The 24,731-nt window shown below is 33.0% G+C and overlaps 1 protein-coding gene across 1 annotated transcript in view; it reads right to left on the bottom strand.

The window, feature by feature from the left end:
• The window catches only part of LOC134727876 (uncharacterized), a 29,750-nt gene extending 5,415 nt beyond the window's left edge, over positions 1–24,335 (bottom strand). The window contains exons 1-10 of the mRNA XM_063592271.1: positions 24,155–24,335; positions 20,905–21,326; positions 20,480–20,648; positions 18,491–18,912; positions 17,416–17,584; positions 12,010–12,114; positions 7,085–7,333; positions 3,628–4,143; positions 2,469–2,575; positions 699–1,943 (exon numbers count right to left, since the gene is read on the bottom strand). Coding sequence (XP_063448341.1) covers positions 699–1,943; positions 2,469–2,575; positions 3,628–4,143; positions 7,085–7,333; positions 12,010–12,114; positions 17,416–17,584; positions 18,491–18,912; positions 20,480–20,648; positions 20,905–21,326; positions 24,155–24,335 — 3,585 coding nt within the window. The remainder of the gene's footprint in view (positions 1–698; positions 1,944–2,468; positions 2,576–3,627; positions 4,144–7,084; positions 7,334–12,009; positions 12,115–17,415; positions 17,585–18,490; positions 18,913–20,479; positions 20,649–20,904; positions 21,327–24,154) is intronic.
• Positions 24,336–24,731: the final 396 nt, after the last annotated feature.

Genomic DNA, 24,731 nt, shown 5'->3' with positions numbered 1-24,731 from the left:
ATTAGTTATATTCAACTATAAAAAGGACTTATTTTTTAACTCAAAACATAAAATCAAACAGACCTACAAAAATTGTATTGCACTTGTTCGTTATTGATCTATTATCATGTAAACATCGTGTTAACATGATTATCAACAGTCTTCGGTAATCATCTCAATGATATTTGTGGCGTCTAGGCAAAAATGCGCAAGCAATGCTGATATAACAAACTAATACATGTTGCCTCAGCAAAATTTCAAAGTCAACAAACAATGACTGAAGGGCGGGACCAAAAAATCTCCATGGATCTGAGAAATGCTTATACAACTGCATACCAAATATCATTGACATACCACAACTAGTTATCCACAAACTGACATAATCACAAACTACAACATGCTAACTAAGCAAAGTTTTAAAGTCGATAGACCATGACTGAGAGTGCAGTTCCAAACAATTATCATGGTAATAAGATGTGCCAATGCTTATACAACTACATACCAAATATCATTGTCCTACCAATACTGATTCACCATAAACTAGACCTGATCACAGGTTAATACCTTTTTGATATCACCGCCGCAATGCGCAATACCTCTAAGATAATTGTACAAATCATTGCATGCTCTGAGGAAGAATATCTTTAATCTTACGAATTATTCAACAGAGGAACTCCCAAATTAATTTGCTAATTTGTCTATTTCATAAGATTAATTACCTTGTTAAAAATCCACAGTAAAGGATCTCTAGAGAAATGTGTATTTCCACTATTACACACCCACTCAGGAGTTTGTTTTGCCTTTGAAACTGATATCACACATGGAGCTCTGCAACAAACTTCTCCGACTTCAATGTGAAAGAGATTCGACACATTTACTTGTTGGTGGTTTTTTCCTATGCTGATTAAATAAAACTTCAAAACAGCTTGTAAAGTAACCGTCAAGCAATCTTGAATACTGGCTGCGATATCTGGGGAGATGCAAGACCTAGATGACATGTTTGTAAGATAGACGACAATTCTGTTGTCTTCTACTATTATTCGAAACTCAGTTTGGCTGTCAACACATAGTACAGCTGAGGAATGGTATAATAATGGACGTGCGTTCACCTCTTTGATAGGCCAAATACCACTAACAGCACCTATCAGTTTGAAAGACAATGCCGACGGTATGGATGACTGTCGTATGTGATAGACCAACGCAATTGTTCTGTTTGCAAATGATTTGTCATCCAGAAAGGACATCGGCATCTTGTGTTTAACTGTGCATGGAACTAAAAAATAATCTATGTGTGTGTCATCCTGGCCAGAGTATCGTTTTGGCAGGACCAAAACATCGAGATGTACAAGGACCTGAATAATGAACTCTTTGAAGTCATCATCTGGTATATGATGAACGAATTGTTTCTGTTGCCATAGCTTAATGAGGTCTGTTTTGTATATTTTACCTGTTTCTGTCATTCTTCTTAGAATACTTCTTAGGGTCTCATCTTTGGGCCAAAACATTTCATCTGTGATGAATGACCTCAGAATATTGACCAATGCAGGAGGATACAGAATGATAAAATTGTTAAGTTCCGCTTGATCAAAGTACATGATTTTGCCCAATGCGTGTTGTGTTAACAGAAACTCGTCCATTTGTTTGTCAGAAAGTCCTAAATCTTTGTTCATTTTGTTTGCCTCAGCTAAGTATGCTTTTGGTATGATATGAATATTATCTTTGATCATATTATCGATCAGAATCTCAATTGGGACCCAAATTATTGGCCGTCGTAGTCCCCAAGATGGCTGGTTCCGAGCAATAGTGACAAGTTGGTTTTTCAAATGCTGTATTTCTTGATCGTCTTTGTCGGTACCGTTTATGAAGAAAACCGGATCGAAGACAATGTGTTTATTCATTTTATGGGAACCAAACATTTCAGTGACTCTCTTTACAAATTCGTTATTCCTTTTCGTCTGCATATCCTGTTGAGAAAATAATACACAACGCTAACAAACAAATCAAATACATCTTATGTTTTAGCATTGAACTAAGTCCTGTTTTTTTCTGACAGTTAATGACCCCTTTACCCTACATTCTTTGGATAAGCAACGATTAATAATATTCCCTTGGAAATATGTTTCATTTATCGTAATTGGCTTTCAAATAACGGTGTTAACTACGAATATGGTCTGGTCGTTACTTGGTGCAATTAGTCTATATTCGGATATATTTCTATGTTGACCTGAAGGGATAATCCTATCTTTAACTAGTGCGCGATTATGTTGTGCTGTAACATCATTGTCCTAGGTTAAGGAGTGTTCTATCTGTTCATATTTAGCCTCACAATAATATACATGTGTCTGTTTCGCGAATTAAACTTTCCAATGCATTTGAAATTTGTCATGTTTCGGCATTGTATAGCTTACGTTCCGTAATGAAAAATATACTTTGTCGAATAAGCATCGATTAAATGAAAAAAAAATGCGTTAACAAATATGAATGCTTACATCTGAGAGAATATCCCTATGCGTTGCAGCAAACAAGATCTTTGGCATGATACTACTATCATCAACACAGTAGGTGAGTATTGAGTTGACCCAATGTTTCACAATAGCTAAAAAAAATACGGATACTCAAATAAGTTTCCCCCTTGCATATGCCTCTTTGTTCATTTTCAGATTTTTGTCATAATCCTGAGTGAATAATAATGACTTTCTAGTTACATTTTGACAGTAATCTAAATATTCGTATTTGAATAAATATATAGGCAACTCTGAATTCCGTTTTTATCTTACGCAATTATTTTTATATAAATAACTTTTAACTGAAAAACCGCAATTTTTATACGTGTCGATGAAAAACAAAGTTTGTGGTAGAGGGGTCGAAAGACAACACAAAAACATTTCCTCCTGCCTTTGACTTTTGTCAAATAAATTAATCCAAGATGTGATAAATGGATCTTATATATTTAACATTTCAGTAACTGCTAGTACTTCTTTGATTATTTATTTATCATTGTCATTTTGCTTATAAAAAAGTAAATGTGATATGATTGCCAATGAGACAACTCTCAACAAGAGACCAAAATGAAACAAAAATTAACATCTATAGGTCACCATACGGCATCCAAAAATGAGCAAAGCCTATATATAGCATAGGCCCCGAAATGACAATGTAAAAAAATACAAACAAGAAAACTAACGGCCTAATTTATGAACAAAAGATGAACGAAAAAACAAATATATAATACATAAACAAACGACAACCATTGAATTACAAGCTCTTGACGTGGGACAGGCACATTAGGTGCTTTAGACATCGGACTCGTACTTCTTTTAAACATAGTTAACTGTGCGACTTGATATTTGTTTCTATTTTTCTACATTAGCTGGAGGTATAAGGGGACATTTAAGATCTTACAAAACATGTTATATCCCGTCGCATGTATGCTCCTGTCGCAAGCCAGGAGCCGCAGGCCTATGTGAGGTGTGATGTTTTAAACAAATTAAGTAAATGTATGTGCCACCTGAGGACCACCTTGAAGACCCATTGGTGGTCTTCTGCTGTTTTCTGCTCTGTTGTCGGGTTGTTGTCTATTTGACATATTCCCAAGTGCCGTTCTGAATTATTCATATATATTATCAATTGTCATAAGGATGTACTTACTTTCATTAGAAATATCACCCGTAGGATATTCTGTCAGAGGTTCTTGAAAATCCTTACTGCCATCAAACATCACCACAAATGTACCACCGTGCTGTACAAATAACTGATGGGTCATATCATACGACCTTTGACCACCAAAGTCAACTAAATCTGAAGGTGCAATCTTAACTTTGTATTGACCACTCTTAACTACTTTCAAAATGTCTTCATGTACAGCATAGGCTTCAACCCTTTTCACATTAGGCAGACTAATTAATGAAGTATTGTTTATTTCAGATGTACTGGTGTTTTCCCCTGGTAAGACCTCATTTTCCACAACGTCATCATCGGTGCATAGAGAAACTTCTGGACTGAAATTAGCATTAGTCTTAGTAACCTGAAGATTTAATTCTGTCAAATCAATAGAGGATGGAGCAAAGCACGAGTCCTGTTGGTTATCAATAGTTTGACGTTTAGTGATCTCACGATTTGGTTTTCCAATTACTAACTTGGTCAACACATTATGACCTCTTTCTTCTGAAAAAAAATGTTTTCACTCGGCATTAAAGGAAACATTAATGTATCAGACTATGAATGTGCTTATTAAATAAAATGTGCAATTCATAAATATTGATGACGACGACAAACAAAATAAAAGAGGGACGAAAGAAACCAAAAGGAACAGTCAATCTCATAAATCTCAAATAAACTGACAACGCCATGCGGCTAAAATTGAAAAAAGACAAACAGACAAACAATAGTACACATGACAAAATATAGAAAACTAAAGAATAAACAACAAGAACCCCAACAAAAACAAGGGGTGATCTCAGGTGCTCCGGAAGGGTAAGCAGATTGTGCTCCACATGTGGCACCCGTCGTGTTGCTTGTAGTTACGACGTAAGGAACATATCCGATATCATTTGTGAACCGTTTATTCCATAACGGTCACTCAACTCGTGATGGCGTCCGTAATATTTACGAAGGGATGATTTCAACTTCACCATTTGGAACTCTTGGTTTAATAGATTCCTTGTGAACAGCAACCCTCCATCAAGAAAATCATGATAGGAAATGCATGCACGAGGATATCGTATCAAATGGGTGATAAATACCCCGTATGCAGGTGATGCTGGAATGTTGCTACTTAGAAATGGAAAGTTCACAATTGGAAAGCTGAAATCATCCATTTTGTCGTAAATTTTTGTTTTCAACCGACCCTCATTGTCAATTTCTAAATGTAAGTCAAGATATTAAAGTGTTCCTTATGCCCAAGTCACACTACACCACCATCGCATCACGCTCACCGCGATCTAAAATAAATTCAGATCGTGGTGACCTCGCAGTATGAGCGGCATGAAAATGTTAATTTTCGTTTAATCTTGTTGTTTCTACGACCTCGTTACGCTTCTTCAACGATCCCGCTACGCTTATACCACGTTCTCACCATGCTTATTCTGCGACCTCACTACATTTTTCACGATCTTTCTACGCTCATCACATCCTCACTACGACCATACCACGATTGATCCGATCTCAACACGATCCAACCACGTTTTTTTTTCGATTATAGCACGCTCTTACCATGGCCATACTACAATCATACTACGCTCCCAGCAATAACGTTAACATCGTGTTCCAAATAAATGCTGTATCATTCCTTCAAATTATCATTGATACGTAGAATTTCTCGGAAACAAAGCAGTTATGCAACCATAATTTACGTAAGGGTAAGGGTAGAGGTAGAGGCAGAGGGCAATCTAATAGTAACGAATCATGTTCCAGAATAGATCTGTCAGACTGACCAATCTAACCTGAATCACAACTTAGTGCTGGTCCATCAAGATCAATTGATGCTTTAGTGAACGACCGAAGGGGTGACACAGATGTGTCCCAAATGATAAAGCCGTTGGATATAAAGGACAAAAGGTCCAAATTACATACAGACAAACAATAACTGGAAAACTTTTATAAATTTTATAAAACAGTGACAATGAGCATGATGATCGTAGTATGAACGTAGTCGTGTCGTAAGAACAGCGTGATGAGGACAACATGGGCTTGCTCAAATCGTACTATGGTCTATAGTCGTAGTGGGAGCGTGTTTTCGTCGCGGTAAGAACGTGATGATCGTAGTGAGATCGTAGTGCAGTCTCCCCGACTAGAAGAGCACTTTCGCTACGCTCTCGGTACGAGGGTACATCGACCTATGCGATCTTACTACGCCCGTACTGCGCTTGCATTACGTTCTACTACGATCTGATCTGCCACGACCGCACCACGATTATTTTGAACATGTTCAAAGTTGGCCACGATCATCACGATCATGAAGACCTTGAACCGACTGTACTACGACCTTACTGCGATCTGCACGATCGCACTACGATCGTCATTTTTTTTCACTTTTTGCACAGATCGTAGTGCGACCGTGGCCTAGTGGGATTGCGGTATTAAGCCGCCTTTATTCATCAATAACAAAATCCGAATACTAGTATCTGATAAATAAGTCTGATTTATCCATTATACTACTAAATGATGATTGTACACATTTACAGATGTACAAATGTAGGCTGCACTTTATAAATACAGCTGATTTCATAAAACCCCGACTTTTCTCGTAATGTTGACCTACTCAATTTCGTGAGATGTCATTATATATACGAATATTACCTATGCTTATTTTCGTAAGGGCATTATAAGCATTGTTTCCAACTTACATTGTGTTGATAATATGTCACCAGTGAACTTACATTCGTATTTATGAAGAAAAAATGCAGCAGCTTTACTTTTATTTGAAGGATAGTGGTTTCATTGACAATATTTACCAGTCATTTATATCATATTGAATCTGAAGTATTGTGAAACAATGCAATGTTTAATAAAACGTTACTGTTTAAAACTGTTAAATGGTAAAAGATGTACCAAGGGACATCCAAACTCATAAGTCAAAAATACCAAGGGACATCCAAACTCATAAGTCAAAAATAAGGCACAGGAAAAAAAAAGACAAGAAACAAAAACAAAAACAATACAATAAACACAACATTTAAAACTTAAGACTGAGCTACACAAACATCACAACATAACAGGGTTGATAGCAGGTGCTCTGGACAGAAAAAGGGGAAATGGAGTGTTCGTTACGACCTTAGGAACATTTCCGTCGTCATATGTGAAACAGATATTTCCTAATGGTCAACAATCTTGGAATGGCGTCCGTAAAATTCTTACAACTTGGAACTCTTGCTCAAATAGCTCCAATGTCTATTTGAAGGAAACCACGAAAGGAAAAACAAGCCCTGGAATTTTGTATTAACTAAGGTATTTATAAATCAAAGGAAAAGATTACCATATTTATTTTTTCTTGTGAAAATATCAACAGTTTAACGATGCCAATGTATGAACTTTTCATGCCTATCTTTGAATTTATTATGCTTTATGTATAACAATATCCACGTCTTATATTTTCAAACTACTTTACCTTCTTTTAAAGGGACCATCTCAAAACTCTCCAAGTTGATACCATTACGCCCAAAGTGTATGACTAATCCATCTGTTGATTTCCATGTAAGTGGTATTGGGCTACCAATTAAAACACTTGCTAGGGTGGACTTTCCACATGCACAACTTCCACAAAGGAAAACTCTATTTTCAAACGACTCATATGATCCAGTGGATAGCAGTTTTCGAAAATCTTCAGACGTTCCAGCAAAAGGAAGCAAATCAGGATCTATTAAAATATTCAATCAGAATCATCATTTATTTATTGGTTTTTCATAGTTCATCTGTAAACATTTTCATTAATCTTAATACGGAATTCTGTGATACAGATTTGTGATTCTAAGCAAACTGTTAGATAGTAAAAAGGATTGCTCTATTTTCTTAGTTTGTGAAAATATGAACACCGTAACTGTTTTAAATATATGAACTGTTTATCTTGGGAATGCTACCAATGCTAACTTTTAAACAGATACCAGTAAATCAGGATTTACTAAAGATTCTAATATGACGTGCTTATTTCGCTTTGTAAACAACACCGTCCGTGATAAAATTCCCGATATACTTATACTTAGCGCAGAATCAGAGAGATACATAACAATGGATGTTACAATATACCTCCCACGTAAGTCCACATGCATCAGAACCTATTTGCAAACGCTTTGCCGATATTTTGTTTAAAAAACTGAAGTTGAAATAAATTAAACTACAAAACTTTTATTCTTATTTGAATACATAACAAAAAGAACTAATTCCCAAGAGATCGGAAAAAGCTACAAATCAAAATAAAATAAAATTCCGCGAAAGTTTTTGGTGCATTTCCATTCTTTATTCGCATATTTATTGATGTCAGCAAGTCAACATTGCGGTACCTTAGTTACGAAATGTCATCTTTGGATTTGACAGTAGGATACGAGAAAAACATGTAGATTAAAAATGGCACATGTTTAGTTTGATTATTAAAAGAATAAAGTACATTTTTTTGGCGGTTATTAACGAAATATTAATTCATGCAAGCTATAGATTTATGAGAAAGTGTAAGCTTTATCTCACAGGGAGTAAGAAAGAACAGCAGCACACATGGCCTTCCCACCCTCGCTTCAGTATTTAAACGACCGTATTTGTCCCATTAAAATCGAAATAATTCATGGAAGCCATAGATTTGTTGTAAATTTACACATGGCCTTGGACGTGATATTCGTTAATTTTTTCCCTCCGTAAGGCTCTGAATAAAATTCAAATATCATGGCCCACGCCATGTGTAAATTTCGAACAAATGGCTATGGCTTCCATGAATTATTTCGTACATAACTTGGAATCATTATCAGTTCATTGCTACGAATCGGGAGGAGGGGGGATATTTTCAATAGATAATCTTATCCGGACCTTAATTCCAGGCTCGGTTAACAACTTTACCAAAAATGTCCATGTAACAATGAAGGGTATGCTCATTGAAACACAAACCGTCATTACAGAAACGGGTATAGCGAACGAGTCGGGATATAAATCCCGTAGGATGGTGCCAAGTAGATTCACCTTTCACAAAAGGGACAAAAAAGGGGAAAGACAAATGATCCCTTTTGTCGATCATTGTTGTGTAGAATTTCTTGTGTAAAACTAAAATATCTAAATTCAGAAAGAACAATTGTTGCTTACATTTAGCTTGAACCAAAAAGGCTTACATTTAGACACCATACATCTGGTTCGATCAAACCAGCCTCAATAACTGCGCATGGATCAAAGTAGGTTGATGATTATGCTATACACTACGTTAAGAGCATTTGCATTATTTATGTTTCTTCATGTTTTATACCGAAAACTAAATACAAAATCCTAAATCAATGGCACTATTCAAAGAAACATATTTTTTTCTATCTTAAGCTTCAACTTCTGTCATAAAAATACAACATCAACACAATTTACATTGATATAAGTAATGGCGGCGGCGTTAGCTAACTTCTTTTTTTTGTAAAGCTTTATATTTTAAAAGATGGATAATTCTGCAAAACTGCTTTAAGGTCAAGTTACAGTAAATGGGCTATGTCACAGATTTCAGTAAAATTTGGCATACAACTCTGGCTCGATGAACTTCAACTGAAAATCGAAAAAATATTGCATTTATCTCAATTATCATTTGAAATATTACTGATTGAATTCTTACAAAATGGGCGAACATTTGTATAGAAAGCACATAAAATCGGCGAAAACCCTTCTAAAATTTGTCTTAAAATCGCCAAAACTCTAATTCTACTCCATAGATTTTCTTAAAAAACTATATGTTGATGATACATAAATTTCCGTTATAATGATGCAAAATAAAGATAGGGTCACCGACTTCGTTCTTACGATATACATCATCCAAAGTTGCATTCTTTGTGAAAAAATCCATCAAAAAGTCGAAATAATCGTAACGTTATCGCGTTGCAGGCCGAAAAACGTTGATTTTTGACGTTTTTCACTACCAACAAGGTAAGGTAGCAATACACAGTTAGAAGTTTAGTTTCGCATTATGGCCCCTGTGAATTTTTTAAATATGAAAGTTTTTGTACAATAAAATTGATTTTTAGATAATTGAAGAATAATATAGCCTTCTTAGTGGGTATATATGAACATTTATATTGATTTTAACATGTTTTATAGGCCATTTCAATGATTGACAGTCCGTATTTTCCTATCCCTTCCCGTTCATAGGTCCATAAATTATTGTAGTGTTTATCAACAAAGATTTTGCGCTCGATCTTTTCAATTCAATTTTATGGAAAAACGAGCAGGAAGACATATGATTTTTTTTGGACCACTTGATAGATATAAACCTATGGATTTAGGAAAGGTATCACTGTAAGTCATTGAAATTTTCCTTTAGACCAAATTTTGGAGACTTTTGTGACATGTTCACCCCCCTTTTTTGCTATATTTTGTATCTAAGAAATGCAGATTGTTGCCATGGTTACACCCAAAAGGGATAATATTTCACCCTTATGACCATTAGAAATCAAATCTATGGAAGATTCTCTTTCTACAAGTATATACATGCATAACACACATATAAAGCCTTCTTTGTTAGACAAGGGGAGAAAGAGGGTGTTTAAAAATTATGAGTGTCAATTTTAAGTTTTTTTCCTAACTGTGTATTGCTACCGAACAAATTCATTATTAGACAAAAAACTAAGTCGGTGACCCTATGATTATTTTATATCATTAAAACAGAAATTAATATGTCAACAATATATTGTTTTTTAAGAAAAATCTATGGAGTAGAATTAGAGATTTGGCGATTTTAAGACAAATTTTAGAAGGTTTTTCGCCGATTTCGTGTGCTTTCTATACAAATATTCACCCATATAAAAAGAAATCAATCTGCAATTTTTCAGATAATAAAAGAGATAAATGTATTTTTTTTCGATTTTCAGTTGTAGTTCAACGAGCCAAGGTTGTATGCAAACTTTTAGCAAAATCTGCGACAAAGCCCATTTACTGTTTGTTGACCTTAAACTGAAAATGACTTATTTATTGTAAAACAACAAAATGACCAGACTCCATTAAATATTCAAAATGGAACATTTCCTAGACAATCGGCAATACCAAAGGATCAAACACTTCAAACAAATGGATAACAACTGTCATATGTCTGACTTGATACAGGTATATATATGGAACATGTGGATTAAATCTGGTTTTAAACTTAGCTAAACCTCTTACTTGAATGACAGTCACAAAAAGTCGCATAAAGTTCAATAATATTGACCACAGTGCTTTAACGAACCAAATATATATAAGGTAAATAAATCAAAAGAAAGAGTTATAATAGTTAACAATGTATTATAATCTCGATCATCGTAAATACTTTTTTACAAAAACAAATATTCCTTTAAAAATATTCGTAAAGGATTCACATTCAATTAATATGGTGTTTTATTCTATGAAATAAGATCAAACAGATCTAAGAAAATATACTTTACACCTTGGGCATGCTCTCTTTTTTATATTAATTGTTACTAATTTGTATTTATTTTTACAAGCTTTTATTTATTATTCTATATCTATAGATGTAACGGGTTATGTCCTAATTGATTATTTTTTAGGTGGTCATGTCAGTCATTAGCTTTTTGGCGAAAATTTAGGAATTATGATTTCAGACATTTTGTATTGTCTTCTAAGGACCTTTTGTAGCTCTAGATTACAAACTTATAACATATTTGAAAGTGTGATAAAGGTGAAATCACAAAAATACTGACTCTGAGGCAAAATTAAAAGCTCAGACACATCAAACGAATCGAATATACAACAACTGACAAATGCTTGATTTGGTACAGGCATTTTCTAATGTAGAAAACGGTGGATTAATTTTGGAACAGTTAGCTTAACCTCTCACTTGTATGCCAGCCGTTTCAAATTCCATTATATTGACAACTAAACAATGTGTGAACAAATACGAAATATGTAGAAAAAAGTATGGAAACAGTAGTCAACATAGTGTTATAATATAAATCTCTTTAAAAGGGGTAGACCTTGGTCCAGGGAGATAACTCTTTAATTCAGTGATGCGTTTGTAATAGTCAAGTTTTATAAATGTATTTTAAGCATTGACCTGAAACAGATTAAAAATAATCTATGTATCCTAGAAGCTTAGAACATATTTATGAAAATGGCTGACACAAACGTACTGATGATTTTAAGAGTTATTTCCCTTAACCTAGGTCTACCACCTTAAACAAACAGATGTATAACCAAACATTTACCATGCTACAATATCAATATGACGGGATGTTTTAGTTCAGAGCCACGTCAAATGCAAGAACAAATTCATTGTTAATTTCTTGAACCAATGTCCCTTTCTCCATTGTTTTCTCACATATTTCACAAACATTCTTTAAATTGTACATTAAAAAGTTTCTACAGGTACAGTACCTTCATGCTTGCCTCCTGTATGTCCATGTATTTCAATATCGTCTCTAACAGTGTCTGGTTCATCTTTAGAGGTCGCCATTTTAACATTGTCTCCTTGTAAAAGTTCTATTGAAAATAACAATATTTCACTCATTTCTAGTATAAAGGCATTATATATTTTCAGAACAATTTATAAAGATAGGAAAAATCAAAGAAATGCAACAAATCACCAATCATAGAACTTACAGTGTGATTGATTCCAAGTGATAGATGTTTGTTCTTACAATAGCATTAAACCTTTTCTCTGCGATAAGGCCAATCCGGCATATTTGAAATTACTACCGTTGAGTTCCACATTGGTTTTATAAAGTTTAATAGTATATAATCCGTTCGTCATGACAAATACTGTTTCAAAGTCTTAATTTGGTTGCAACAACAATATATATAAGATATATTCAGTATCAAAACACCCCCCTTTTTTAAAGTAAATTAATCGAAATAGAACGGGGAAAAAAGGAGGATTTAACAACTGCAAATGATTACACTATAATGAACTTATGAGAGGATTATAGATGATTTAAAAGGGGTCTATGATTTTGGAATGTTCTCTTCAGATATAAACTGGCGAGAAAAAAATACTGCCCCAGAAATGCAAAAAAATAAATAGTACAAAAGTAAAACATGTACATGCAATAAACATTTCTCGTTCATTGTTGGTTATCTCGTAAATGACAACCGGAAATATAATATGTGTATTAAATGCGCATCGTCTCATTAAGCAAGGGATCTCTAATCGTTATCCCTGACTCATTTGTATTATGAGAAATAGAGCTGAAAAGGAATGTGTTTGGTGTTAAAAGGGATGGCATAATTACAGTTTACAAACTAGGGCATATTTCTTTGAACTCTTTTTACCTCAAAAGTTAACGTGGCTATTTGAGGGTTGAGTATAAACCTACATTGAAAGCAGTTAGCCATCAGTAGATAGAGCTATTTGATAGAACACAAACAAATGCTGTATAAGAAAAACGATTAGGATGTTTTGCTCTTTCGTTTGTTTCGTAAAATTGAAGACCTGTTGGTGACCTTCTGCTGTTGTTTTTTTTATTTGGTCGGGTTGTTGTCTCTTTGACACATTCCCCATTTCCATTCTCAATTTTATCTCATCATCAAATCTTGGAAGACGGCTTTTTCCGTTTTTGATTTATACATTTTATTTTTTGTCTAAGCAATTGCTTGACGATTTTCATTTATAATTATCCTTAGATACAGTACAACATGCAGTTGTTTGCAATCTGTAGTTTATGTCATTTCGTCATATGGTCTCTTGAAAAAATTGTCCCGTTTTCAATCAAATCGCATATCACTATATCTATATTGAAGCCCAAGGAAGGAAACAAAAACCTGTGTCAAATCGTTTTTGTTGATGTAACCTGCAATATAAAAATGGACAGGAGTGTGAAGAAGTAGAACATATCAAAATATCCGAAATGACTTCTTTATTCAGGTACCGATTTTATTGCTAAGCAGAAATTAAAGTCGTTAAGGTTTTTTACACGCCTAATCCTTTTTTGGGTATAGGATTATCATGTTTCATATTTGATTGAAATCATTTACACATAACCAAGATATCGACCTAACAATGTAATATGTTATCGTAATTTAATCAATTATAGATCGGAAAATACAGTGTAAATTCAACTTCGACTTTTAGTGACTGAATTTTCGGTTCTACCTAAACACCATGTCCGAGTATGGTCTTGAGGAAACGATTATAGTCCGTGAGAAGTCATGGCTTGATAAATGACTGACCCGTGTTAAGAGAGAGCCTCATCTCTTGCACGTTTAAGACACCCTTGCCGCTAGAAGGCAGCACTCTCACCCGACAAGTGGAAAGGGATCAATATAAGTTCCATAACTTGTTTCCCAATCTAATAGGTCCGAGAACACAATTAATTCGTAGTGCATTTCTTTTAGAACATAAATGAAAATAAAAAAAATCCCACCTGCGCTTTCTCAAAGAAACTTTTACAGTGTGTTGTTCTACTTTTGGGACAAATTATATCAAATTTATAGAAAACTTCATCGTCTCTAACTCAAAATATGGACAATTTTATGTTTAGGGCGTCTTGAAATCTTTTGACAGCTTCCGAAGTGCTCATTTTCAACCTTTTTCAGCTGGACCAAATCACTACTTTCCTTTAAAATTCTGGACCCAAATTTTTTTACAGTGTAATTTCATCCCCCTTCTTGCAATTTGAGGCAGTGAACATGGAGAAATAAATTTGGAAGGGGTATAAAAATTAATGGCAAGTAACCCACTGTCAACACTAGGGACTATATTTGTAAACAACGAAAATCAAGGGACGACAATGGTGGTCTCGGACCTAATAGGGTAGAAAGAGTTGACAAATCTTAAAAAAACTTGGTATGAACAAAGCTTAATGTATTATAACACTGCTTACAAAGTTTCATGACAATAGGATGTACATTATAGACATTAAGTTAAGTTCTATACTCATCTTTGCCTGTAAAATTTTGACGTTAAAATTGAAAAATTTCAACTATCAACATTTGGGGCTTTAAAAATTAAAATATTGCAAAAAAACACTTTTTAAATGCCTTAACATATAACTTATCATGTACTAAAAGCAATAGAGTACTCATTTGATTTATCAGACTTGGCATAATTATTCAAAAGTCAAATTTATATGAGCCTGTGCCTAAAAATTCAGGTTTTTCAATGAAGGGGAGCCTTACATGAAGATGTAATATTTTCCAGCAATTTTTAATTTGTGAAGCTCTTTAGTTATAAATAATCCTTACATATGTATTTAAAGTACTTTAAATGGAAAGAAAAGTTACAAATAACATATCATATTAGTTTAAAAGGGTCTTAGGCCAAGTAAGACTGGAAAAAATTTAGGGTCAATTAAGGCCGTGCTACATATTTACATTAAAAAATGCATATTAAGGCTATAAGAAATAAAAATTTGTGTCTTTTTTATCATTTCTATAATCATGTGACATGATACAACAAATCTGAGCACAAAAAGACTCTTGCAATTAACTTTTCTTACAAGCAGTATGGGCTGAAACAAAGATTTTTGCCTTTTTAGGGAAAAACTTGCATGCAATTTATTCTCAACAGGCTTATATTTAAACCACTTGCTATCCTACAGAAGAAAAGAAATTTATTATGTGAAATGGAACAGGTACAATAGACATTGTAAAGTGCATTTGATACAAATTTAGTGAGGTCTGTAATATGGACATCAAATTTTATATACCAAGCTCCCCACTATTGCCTTCATCCAAACAAGGCGTTAGACAAGGGTCATTTATACAACACATTTTGCACATTTTATCTGAGATAAACTTCTTTTCTGTAGATTCAGAGTTCATAAATAAGTAAAAGAAGCAGGTAAAGGCATAGAAACACAAATATTGACCCATAAAAACCTGTCAGATAGAAAGTCAGGATGCCATTTATGCATCAATATTGAAAAAGTTATAAAATGCCTATTTTGACCATAAAATGCCAAAATTGGTAATTTTTGCAGAAATTCTATAAAATAAAAGTTTAAATCCTTTAGTTTCATGCTATTTGACAAGTTGACACCATCAAATCATTTAGGGAAGTTGCCAGAGTACAAATTCTATATTTACAGATTTCACCTCTTAGGTCCGAGAACACAATTAATTCGTAGTGCATTTCTTTTAGAACATAAATGAAAATAAAAAAAATCCCACCTGCGCTTTCTCAAAGAAACTTTTACAGTGTGTTGTACTACTTTTGGGACAAATTATATCAAATTTATAGAAAACTTCATCGTCTCTAACTCAAAATATGGACAATTTTATGTTTAGGGCGTCTTGAAATCTTTTGACAGCTTCCGAAGTGCTCATTTTCAACCTTTTTCAGCTGGACCAAATCACTACTTTCCTTTAAAATTCTGGACCCAAATTTTTTTACAGTGTAATTTCATCCCCCTTCTTGCAATTTGAGGCAGTGAACATGGAGAAATAAATTTGGAAGGGGTATAAAAATTAATGGCAAGTAACCCACTGTCAACACTAGGGACTATATTTGTAAACAACGAAAATCAAGGGACGACAATGGTGGTCTCGGACCAATATACACAATTTTTTTTAAAACTAATTATATTCCTTTTAATTTAGAAAAAAAGTGTGATAACGTATGTATCAACTCCTTAACATAACAATAGACGACTGCATATATTCTTTAATTATTCTGGCATTTGCTCTTATATAGATATGACGGAATAAACGTTTTCTATCGTTAATACATGTTTATACAGTTTGTGGTTTAAATGTGCGGGCTTAAGTGACCTGTTGAAGGCGAATCAAAAAAGCCGGTTCAGACGCACAACATTTATATACAGTATGTTTTACTTTGTGTAACAAAAGTGCCGCTTTTTAAGAAATGCACGAGCATCACGTATGAATTGATATATTTGAAACGTCAGACAATGGTCAGAAAGAATGATTTGCTGAGAAATAGAAAAATGAAATAATCACGTTTATGTATATTCTAGTCTATTTGCAAGATCCCCTTTTCGTCTGCCAAATCTGTTTGTCACCGCTGGGTAAATAAATGCATACACAATATGCGTCAGATAATAACATTAGTAAAACCCGGTCCGTATCTGTAAATTTTGTATCTACTAGTATTTATCTCAATAATAGAACACAACTCTCTATGTTTACATTTAAAACGAATCAAAGATTTATGATGATCAAACTTGTGATTGAGGTGGTATGGGTGTCTTTTGCCAACTTGGATTGTAAATTACAGAGAACCTGAGGTCTAGATTTTCGTTCAAATTAGCATATCTTTTCAAGGAATGTATCATAACTAATCTGAATTTTTATTGAAATGAATAAATTTATAAGATATAACTTATAAATATTATTTTTTTTACAAGCGTAGATTGTAAATGTTTCTGAAATAAGCATTTTAAGGGGAAATCATGCATTTCTGAAGGAATCTACATGACCTTTTGTATTTTAGTCGGAAAAACGCACGTTGATCCTATCATTCTTTTGATATTCTCAAAGCATTAATTAAAAGCTATCTTCTCATACTTTATTTTACAATTCTATAATTTAGTTTAGCTTCTAATCACTCAATCATGTTTTTTCTGTATAATCTTTACAAAATGTGTCATTTTGTCACAAACTGTAGCTTAAAAAAAAGTCCGGTGACCTATCATATTACTTATATTTTTGATCATATCACAATATATCCTACATTTGGCAAAGTATGAACAAATTCTATCATTTTTAATTTAGACTCCCATTCTATTTTAATAGAAACATTTTCTTCAAATTGTAAGTATTTGTTACCTGATGTTCAGATAACTAAAATTATTTATTATTCTAAAATGAATATTTGCACAATACCGTTTAATTCCCATTCATTCATTTTCTCAATGATTTGATTTTCCTCGTTTAAACTCAGATTGAGGTCCTTGACTATTTTTTTCATCAGTTGGAAAGCATTTGAGTATTGTACCGCATCCCAGTGAGTGCAATTGCCTCGTGTCCATGGGTTCTGTATACTTCGTCGTACCTGATACATAACAAGATATATACTACATATGAAACCTGTATAAAACTAATACATGGAAGCAGAATTAAATCGCAAGGCATTGTGTTTTTAAAGTAGGCGATACTTCGTGTCACAGTGGTCCGTAAACACATATCTATTCTGCTATTATCTGAGATGACATTCATAATACAAATCCGCGATAAAAAATATAAAATCAACTATGTGGACACAGATTCGTTCTTAGAAATATAAACCAACATTTGGGAAGTGAAAGATTTGGCAGTTTACCTAGGTAACAAATTAAGATAATTCAATCTGCATCTCAATGTACTTTTTTGTTTTATTTCTAATGTTAAGTAAACGATACTACAACATTTTAACAAGGCACTGAATCTTCTTTTGCGTTTTTCGGTGGTCACTTAAACACCACGACCAATGGTTTTAATTAATTTATATATCAAATTACATCTCGATATAACAAATAGTGATTGAACAACTACGGACGTTGATTGTAAAAATGAATATCATTACTATAAAAAAACACGAAAGATTAGATGATTAGCATTTTGAACTTTCTTGCAGAAATGGTTAGATATCAGATAAAACAGATACAGAACCTGCATATACAGCATATACCTAAACAACTAATTAATGTTCTTGATCAATCGCAGAAAAGTGGAATAGCTGCATGTGTTGTCAAAGTCTTTTAATGTGTCATGTCTGTGTGTAGAATAGCTTAAAGAAATAAAAACATGCTTGATTGTGTAGTAGTACTTTTCTTTTTGATGATCATATATTGCACTGTTTTTGTTGCCTTCGTCTTGTTTTAGGAAAGTTTTTGTTGGCTGTTATTGGTTGAAATGAGTGTTTCATGTTTGCGTATTACATGTATAAGTCTTTTGTCCGTAGTTTACACAAATATCTTACTTCTTCGGCATCTGACTTTACAATTTGAGGAAACTTGTCAATATTGACGATCAATCCCAGCAAAGCAGATATGTCACATGTGTCATCAAAGCCTGTATAGTTCGTCATATGTGTCGGTAAAAATAGCTTGGATAAATCAACAACACTCTGGATTGTGTAGTCGTACATTGCATGTTTCTTACCAAACCTTGCTTTGTTGTTGTTGACAGCTCCATAGTTCAGGCTTTTGTGTGTTGGTTGATAATATTCTGAATGTGTTGGATATATTTGCGTATCAATATTCTGATAGCGGGTTAATTCATTATAGAGTACTGTTAGAATTGGAACAACATATTTCCTCAAAGCTGGTATTAATACAGTGTTCATACATATTCCAACAACCAACCACCTTTTCTCATTGTCGTCTAAATCTGATGGTTTAGCTGTAAATAATGATTTACCAAGAACAGTTTTTTTTATAATCTGTCAAATGCAAAGAGTACACTAATTTCTTTTCGTAATTGTTTCGAAATTTGGTATAAACTATGATTTTGAGAATTTAGAATTGTTTCGATCATTATCACAACATCAATACATTTCGTGTTATACAAATTTCCTAAATATAGCACTGAAATATTCTTTTTTACCAGTTATCAAAAATACGACACAAAAATATACGTATTCCATACCTTAACAATTGAATGACCAATAACACATTATATTATGGCTTGTAATATGGTTAAAATATCTGAACTTGACAATTTGGTGTGGAGTGTTACATTAAAGGTAATACAGTAATCAGTTAGATAAAACAAAATACCATTTTAGTTTATATTTTCATACATGGCAATATAAAAGTAACAGATGCATAAAATTCATTAATGGATACCTTTCAAAAATGTAATAGCAGAAAAAACTGAAAATTAGCTTGGATACTGAATTATTTCATTATTTTCTCAGGAAATCTGTGTATACTGGAAAATCACAAAAAATTTGAACAGTGATGAAAATTCAAAACGAAAAGTCCCTAATTAGATGGCAAATCAAAATATCAAACACATCAAACAAATGGATTACCACTCTGACTTATGATTCTAACTAGGTTCATGTACATGCAGTTTTTTATGTGGAAAATTGTGGATTAAACTTTGTTTTATAGTTATCTAAACCTCCTACTTGTAAGACAGGCATAAAAAAAAATATTTGACAACGATGTGCGAACAGAACAAACAGACACAATTAGTATGGCGTTCATTATCACTGATCATGAACTAGTATATATTTGTTTAGGGGCCAGCTGAAAGACGCTTCCGGGTGCGGAAATTTCTCGCTACATTGAAGACCTGTTGGTGACCTTCTGTTGTTGTTTTATTATTTGGGCGGGTTGTTGTCTCTTTGACATATTCCCCATTTCCATTCTCATTTTTACAATAGGCGAAAATCTAAAATATTGGGGTACAGCAATTAACATTATGTTGTAATCTCAATCACTATACAGGCAAACAGATATGTTTAGTACAAATAATATATACGTCATCTATATGTTCAGTAGTTGTGGTTTGTTTATGCGGTTCATAAGTGTTTCTTGTTTCTAGGTTTTTATACAGATTATACCGTTTGTTTTCCCGTTTTAATGTTTTCCCGTAGTACTTATAAGTCATGTTATTGCCCTTTATAGCTTGCATGTTCAGTGTAAGCAAAGGCCCTGAATTAGAGACCCCACTTTGACCTATAATGTATATAAAAAAAAGATGTGGCATAATTTCTAATAAGACAACTCTCCACAAGAAACCAAAATGACACAAAAATTACCAACTATAGGTCACCGTACGGCTTTCAATAGCAAGTCTGTTTTGATAAACTGATGTCAGCCCTCTAAATTTAACTTTTATACGAATATTATATTTGTTAGGAAAAAAAATGACCACAGCTTCGAAAAGTTAAATTGTTCTACAATATAATATTTGCCACTTGACATTAATCAATCATGAATTTATATTTGTACATTACCATTAATTTTCCATTCTCTCAATTCCATAATGATTTGACCTCTTTTGTAGGAACTCAGCCTAAGTGTCTTTACTAGCTTTTCCATCAGTTTGAATGAATGAGAATACTTTAAATCATCCCATTCAGTGAAATTGCAATGAACCCATGGGTTTCTTATATCACTTTGTACCTGACATAAAACAGAATTCAAAACAACATCTTTGTATATAAATTGACATATGAAAGCAAATTGAATATCTAGGCATCAAATTATTTTTGAAAAGAGCTGTTGAATCGTGTCATAGGGACCTGTCAGAAACTTGAGATGCATTGAATTTGTAAAATTTAGGCCGCTTTTGGTATACAAAAAAAATCATAAATAATTGAAACATTGAATTTTTGTGCAAAAACGGTTAGATATAAGTGTAAACATTTAATAGACTTACATTTTCTGCACATGAGCTAACAGATACTGGAAACCTGCCAGTATTGATGATCAATCCCAGCCAAGCAGAAATGTCACATGTTTCATGAAAGTCTGTATCGAGTGTCATGTGTGTCGGTAGAAATAGCTTCGATAGATCAACAACACTTTTGATTGTGTAGTCGTACTTTGCTCTTTGATTACCATACTTTGCTTGGTTGTTGTTGACAGCTTCATAATTCAGGTCAGTGTTTGCTGGAGCATATCGTGTTAAATGTGTTTGATATGTTTGCGTGTCAATTGCCTGTTTGAGAATTAATTCATTATACAGGTCTATTAAAATTGGAACAATATACTGCCTCAGTGCTGGTAATACTATCTTCTGAAGACATATTCCAACAATCAACCATCTCTTCTGCCTATCGTCTAAAGCTGACAGTTCTGCTTAAAATAAAAATACAAAAACATTGCGTTTAATCATATGTTAAACATGTCAAATGCAAAGAGTATATTAATGTCTGACACAGAAGTCGTGTTATATACGATTTGTCTTTTTGTTTTTGTTTAAACAGTTGTAAAAACTCCACCAGTTTATAGTTCTATAAATTTTCCCATCATTAAAACTACACCAATTCAGACATTGTTATATACTAAATCATATTTTTAATAATGCCGATGAAATGTGCAATATTACGTCATATGTTGATTGCATACCTTAACAATTAAAATAACAGCTACTATCGTAGAAAATAGCTTGCAGATAAAATGTCTTAAACATTTTTAAACTCGACATAAAATAGGGCAGTTTAACATTCAAGACTATATCTATATACATAAATATATTCTAGTAAATATATTAAACGTTTAGATATCAGTCAACGAAAGTTATAGTCGTATATTCTCCTTATTAATATATACTTTCCACAACACTTCCATTAAATGGCACATAGGAAAATAAATGGTTATTTGTACAATGTATTTTTGAACAATAACAAATGTATAATTCAATCATTCCCTGATATACAAATACATGTACCAAAGTAGCCTAGGTCGCATACTTAGGGACCCTGTCTTCATACAGCCTCACTTGACTAGGGAAAAATCAAATGAGTTTATACAATACTAAGTAGTTTAACATACATAATTATATTTAAAACAGTGCAATTGATTTTCACCTGATAACCCTCACTGTATCAAATCACTATCGTATATCCGGTTCACTGAAAAAACATGTGTTGATGTAAACTGGAAAAACTTTGATTTGATTTGATTGCGAAAAATAAGTTTTAAAAACTTGAATTGGAATTAATTGATGTAACTGAACAAAAATTGAAATTATTCTGTATCATACATATAGATTATAAAAAAGGATAAGGCACATGTGGTGAGTACTAATATATTACGAAGCATGCTATAGTTGGTAATTAAATAATGTACCTAATATGCACAGACATAAATTCAAATATTGATTACAATAAACATATTAGTTTTCTTTCTGTTAAAGTAACATATTGTTCACTACTTTATTCACAATATATCTTGTTATTTGTACAATAAGGTGGTACCTAACACTACGGGAAGATAACTCTGTAAAGTCAGCTTACCGTTTAAATTATATTGTGTTGTAAAAGGAATATTAAGCTTCTCAATGATCAAAATTGCTGTTTGTCAAACTGCTATGTAACCAGTATAATATTTCTGACAAAACGGTTGGTTCAAAAATTTTCAAATGTATATTTTTGTTAAAGGGTCAAAGTAAATACTTAAAAGGTAAAAGTTTATGAAAATTTAACGAGCCAAATTAATTTTAGTGAAAGTGTTGGGTATCACCTTAATTCGCATTTTGCTTTATTGTGCTAATATCGGTTTACGTTACTGTGGAAGTTTAGGTGGTTTGTATTGGAAGAGTGTTGTCAACAAATGAACGTGAACCAAACAAATCTTTTATCCAATTGTTAAATTTCCAATTTTTGTATAATTTTCGAATCACGAGTTAATGCAACCTGTTTTCAGACATTACAATATTGTTATTGTAATTGTCAAAACATTTACTTGTTCAGCTATTTTAGTTATGCCATTGAATATTAGTTCATTGATATGAGTTAAGTAAACGTAAAATAAATCGTTATTTGTATTTTGCATGATTCAAATGTAACGTTTTCTGGAAAATAGTACTTCTAAGAAAAAATCTGATAGTCTTCCAGTAAAGGTATAATAAGAGGCATCAATATATGTAGGTGTTTCACATATGAAGATCTATCCCCATGATTAATTTTGAAAAAAGTGTATAATGCACAGGTTTTTATTTGCAGTCGCTTACAAAAAACCGAAAAAACAACACTCAAAACTAAAGCAGAAATAACATGAACCCTTTTGAACAAGAAGTTACTCATGGCAAGTTAAATACATGGTGATCGGTCACATTCTTTAATAATATAATCAAAGACGAGATTGTTATAACAACAAGCGGCTAATGTCAGTGGTAATATGTTACATATTCCCTTAAGGTAAACCGAAACATAATGGCGTCTGTCAAACTATAAAATAATCAATGGACAAGCAAGCCCTGGAATTTTGTAGAAAACAGAAGATAAATATTCTAATGAATGTTCTGCTAAAATGTAGGTTCACAGAATTATAACGTTTCGTTTGAATTTTTTTTAATCAATTTGTGTCGTTAAGTTCAGTTCTTAAACAACTCTCAGTGGAATAAAAAAAATAAGTTAATCTAGATATAGGAAGATGTGGTGTGAGTGCCAATGAGACAACACTCCATCCAAATAACAATCCATAAAGGAAAACCATTATAGGTCAATGTCCGGCCTTCAGCACGGAGCCTTGGCTCACACCGAACAACAAGCTATAAAGGGCCCCAACATTACTAGTGTAAAACCATTCAAACAGGAAAACCAACGGTTTAATCTATATAAAAACGAAAAATGAGAAACAAGTATAAATTACATAAACAAACGACAACTACTGTGCATTAGAGGCAGACTTTATCTATTCTGGCAGTATTCGTTGTTTCATATTATTTTTTGTTTATTGATACAATCAATAGATTCACTCAGTTAAAGAACATCGTCTATGAAGAAGATCGTGATGTTAGAACATTAAACTTGCCTCAAAAGAGAAACGAAAATAATCGGCAAGTATAGGATCACAGTTTGTTCCCAAATGAATACAACTGTCAAACGATATAATAAGTTCTCAGTAAAAAACATTCAGAATGTGAATGAACCTTATGTGCTTACTGAATAAGATACAAATACCTGTTACTACTGGATGCTTGTCAGATATCACATCATTGTTATCTTTCAGTTTCAGTGGTATTGAAAGTTTTGTTCCATCTCTTACTTCCGGAGGTTTGGCAGCCATCACATCGACATCATCTTGGTGCTTTTGTGATATTGAACGTGTACTGCCACCTGATGTCGAAGGTTCGTCGTTCATATTAAGTGAGTAACTCTGAATTTTAGATTGTCAGAACATTGTTATAATATGTATCGTTTTCCTTGTCAGTATCCCCTTGTTTCCGACCATATTGAAACTTCTCTTTTATTGTCATCACTTTCTGGAATAATTATAATTTGTCATTTAACAGTAAGAAGGTGACGATCTGTTTTAGAAATCGACTATAATCTTATTTCTGTCGGTGTAGAAATAACATCAACTATGTGGCACACACTGACTAACAAGCAAAGTGGGGTTTTGAAAAATGTGTACCACATTTTTGAGGATATTTCGAATAAATATAAATTATAAAGATATATTACGTTAGTTGTGCCTTTACTCTTTCCCCTTAGTGACAAAACAAAGAACAGTCAAATGTTGGCACTAAAAGTGTTT

This window comes from Mytilus trossulus, chromosome 8 (genome assembly GCF_036588685.1).
Source record: "Mytilus trossulus isolate FHL-02 chromosome 8, PNRI_Mtr1.1.1.hap1, whole genome shotgun sequence".
In the NCBI taxonomy this organism is placed as follows: Eukaryota; Metazoa; Mollusca; class Bivalvia; order Mytilida; family Mytilidae; genus Mytilus; species Mytilus trossulus.
The sequence above is the reverse complement of the archived record's forward strand: the minus strand, read 5'-3'. Positions and strand labels throughout refer to the sequence as shown.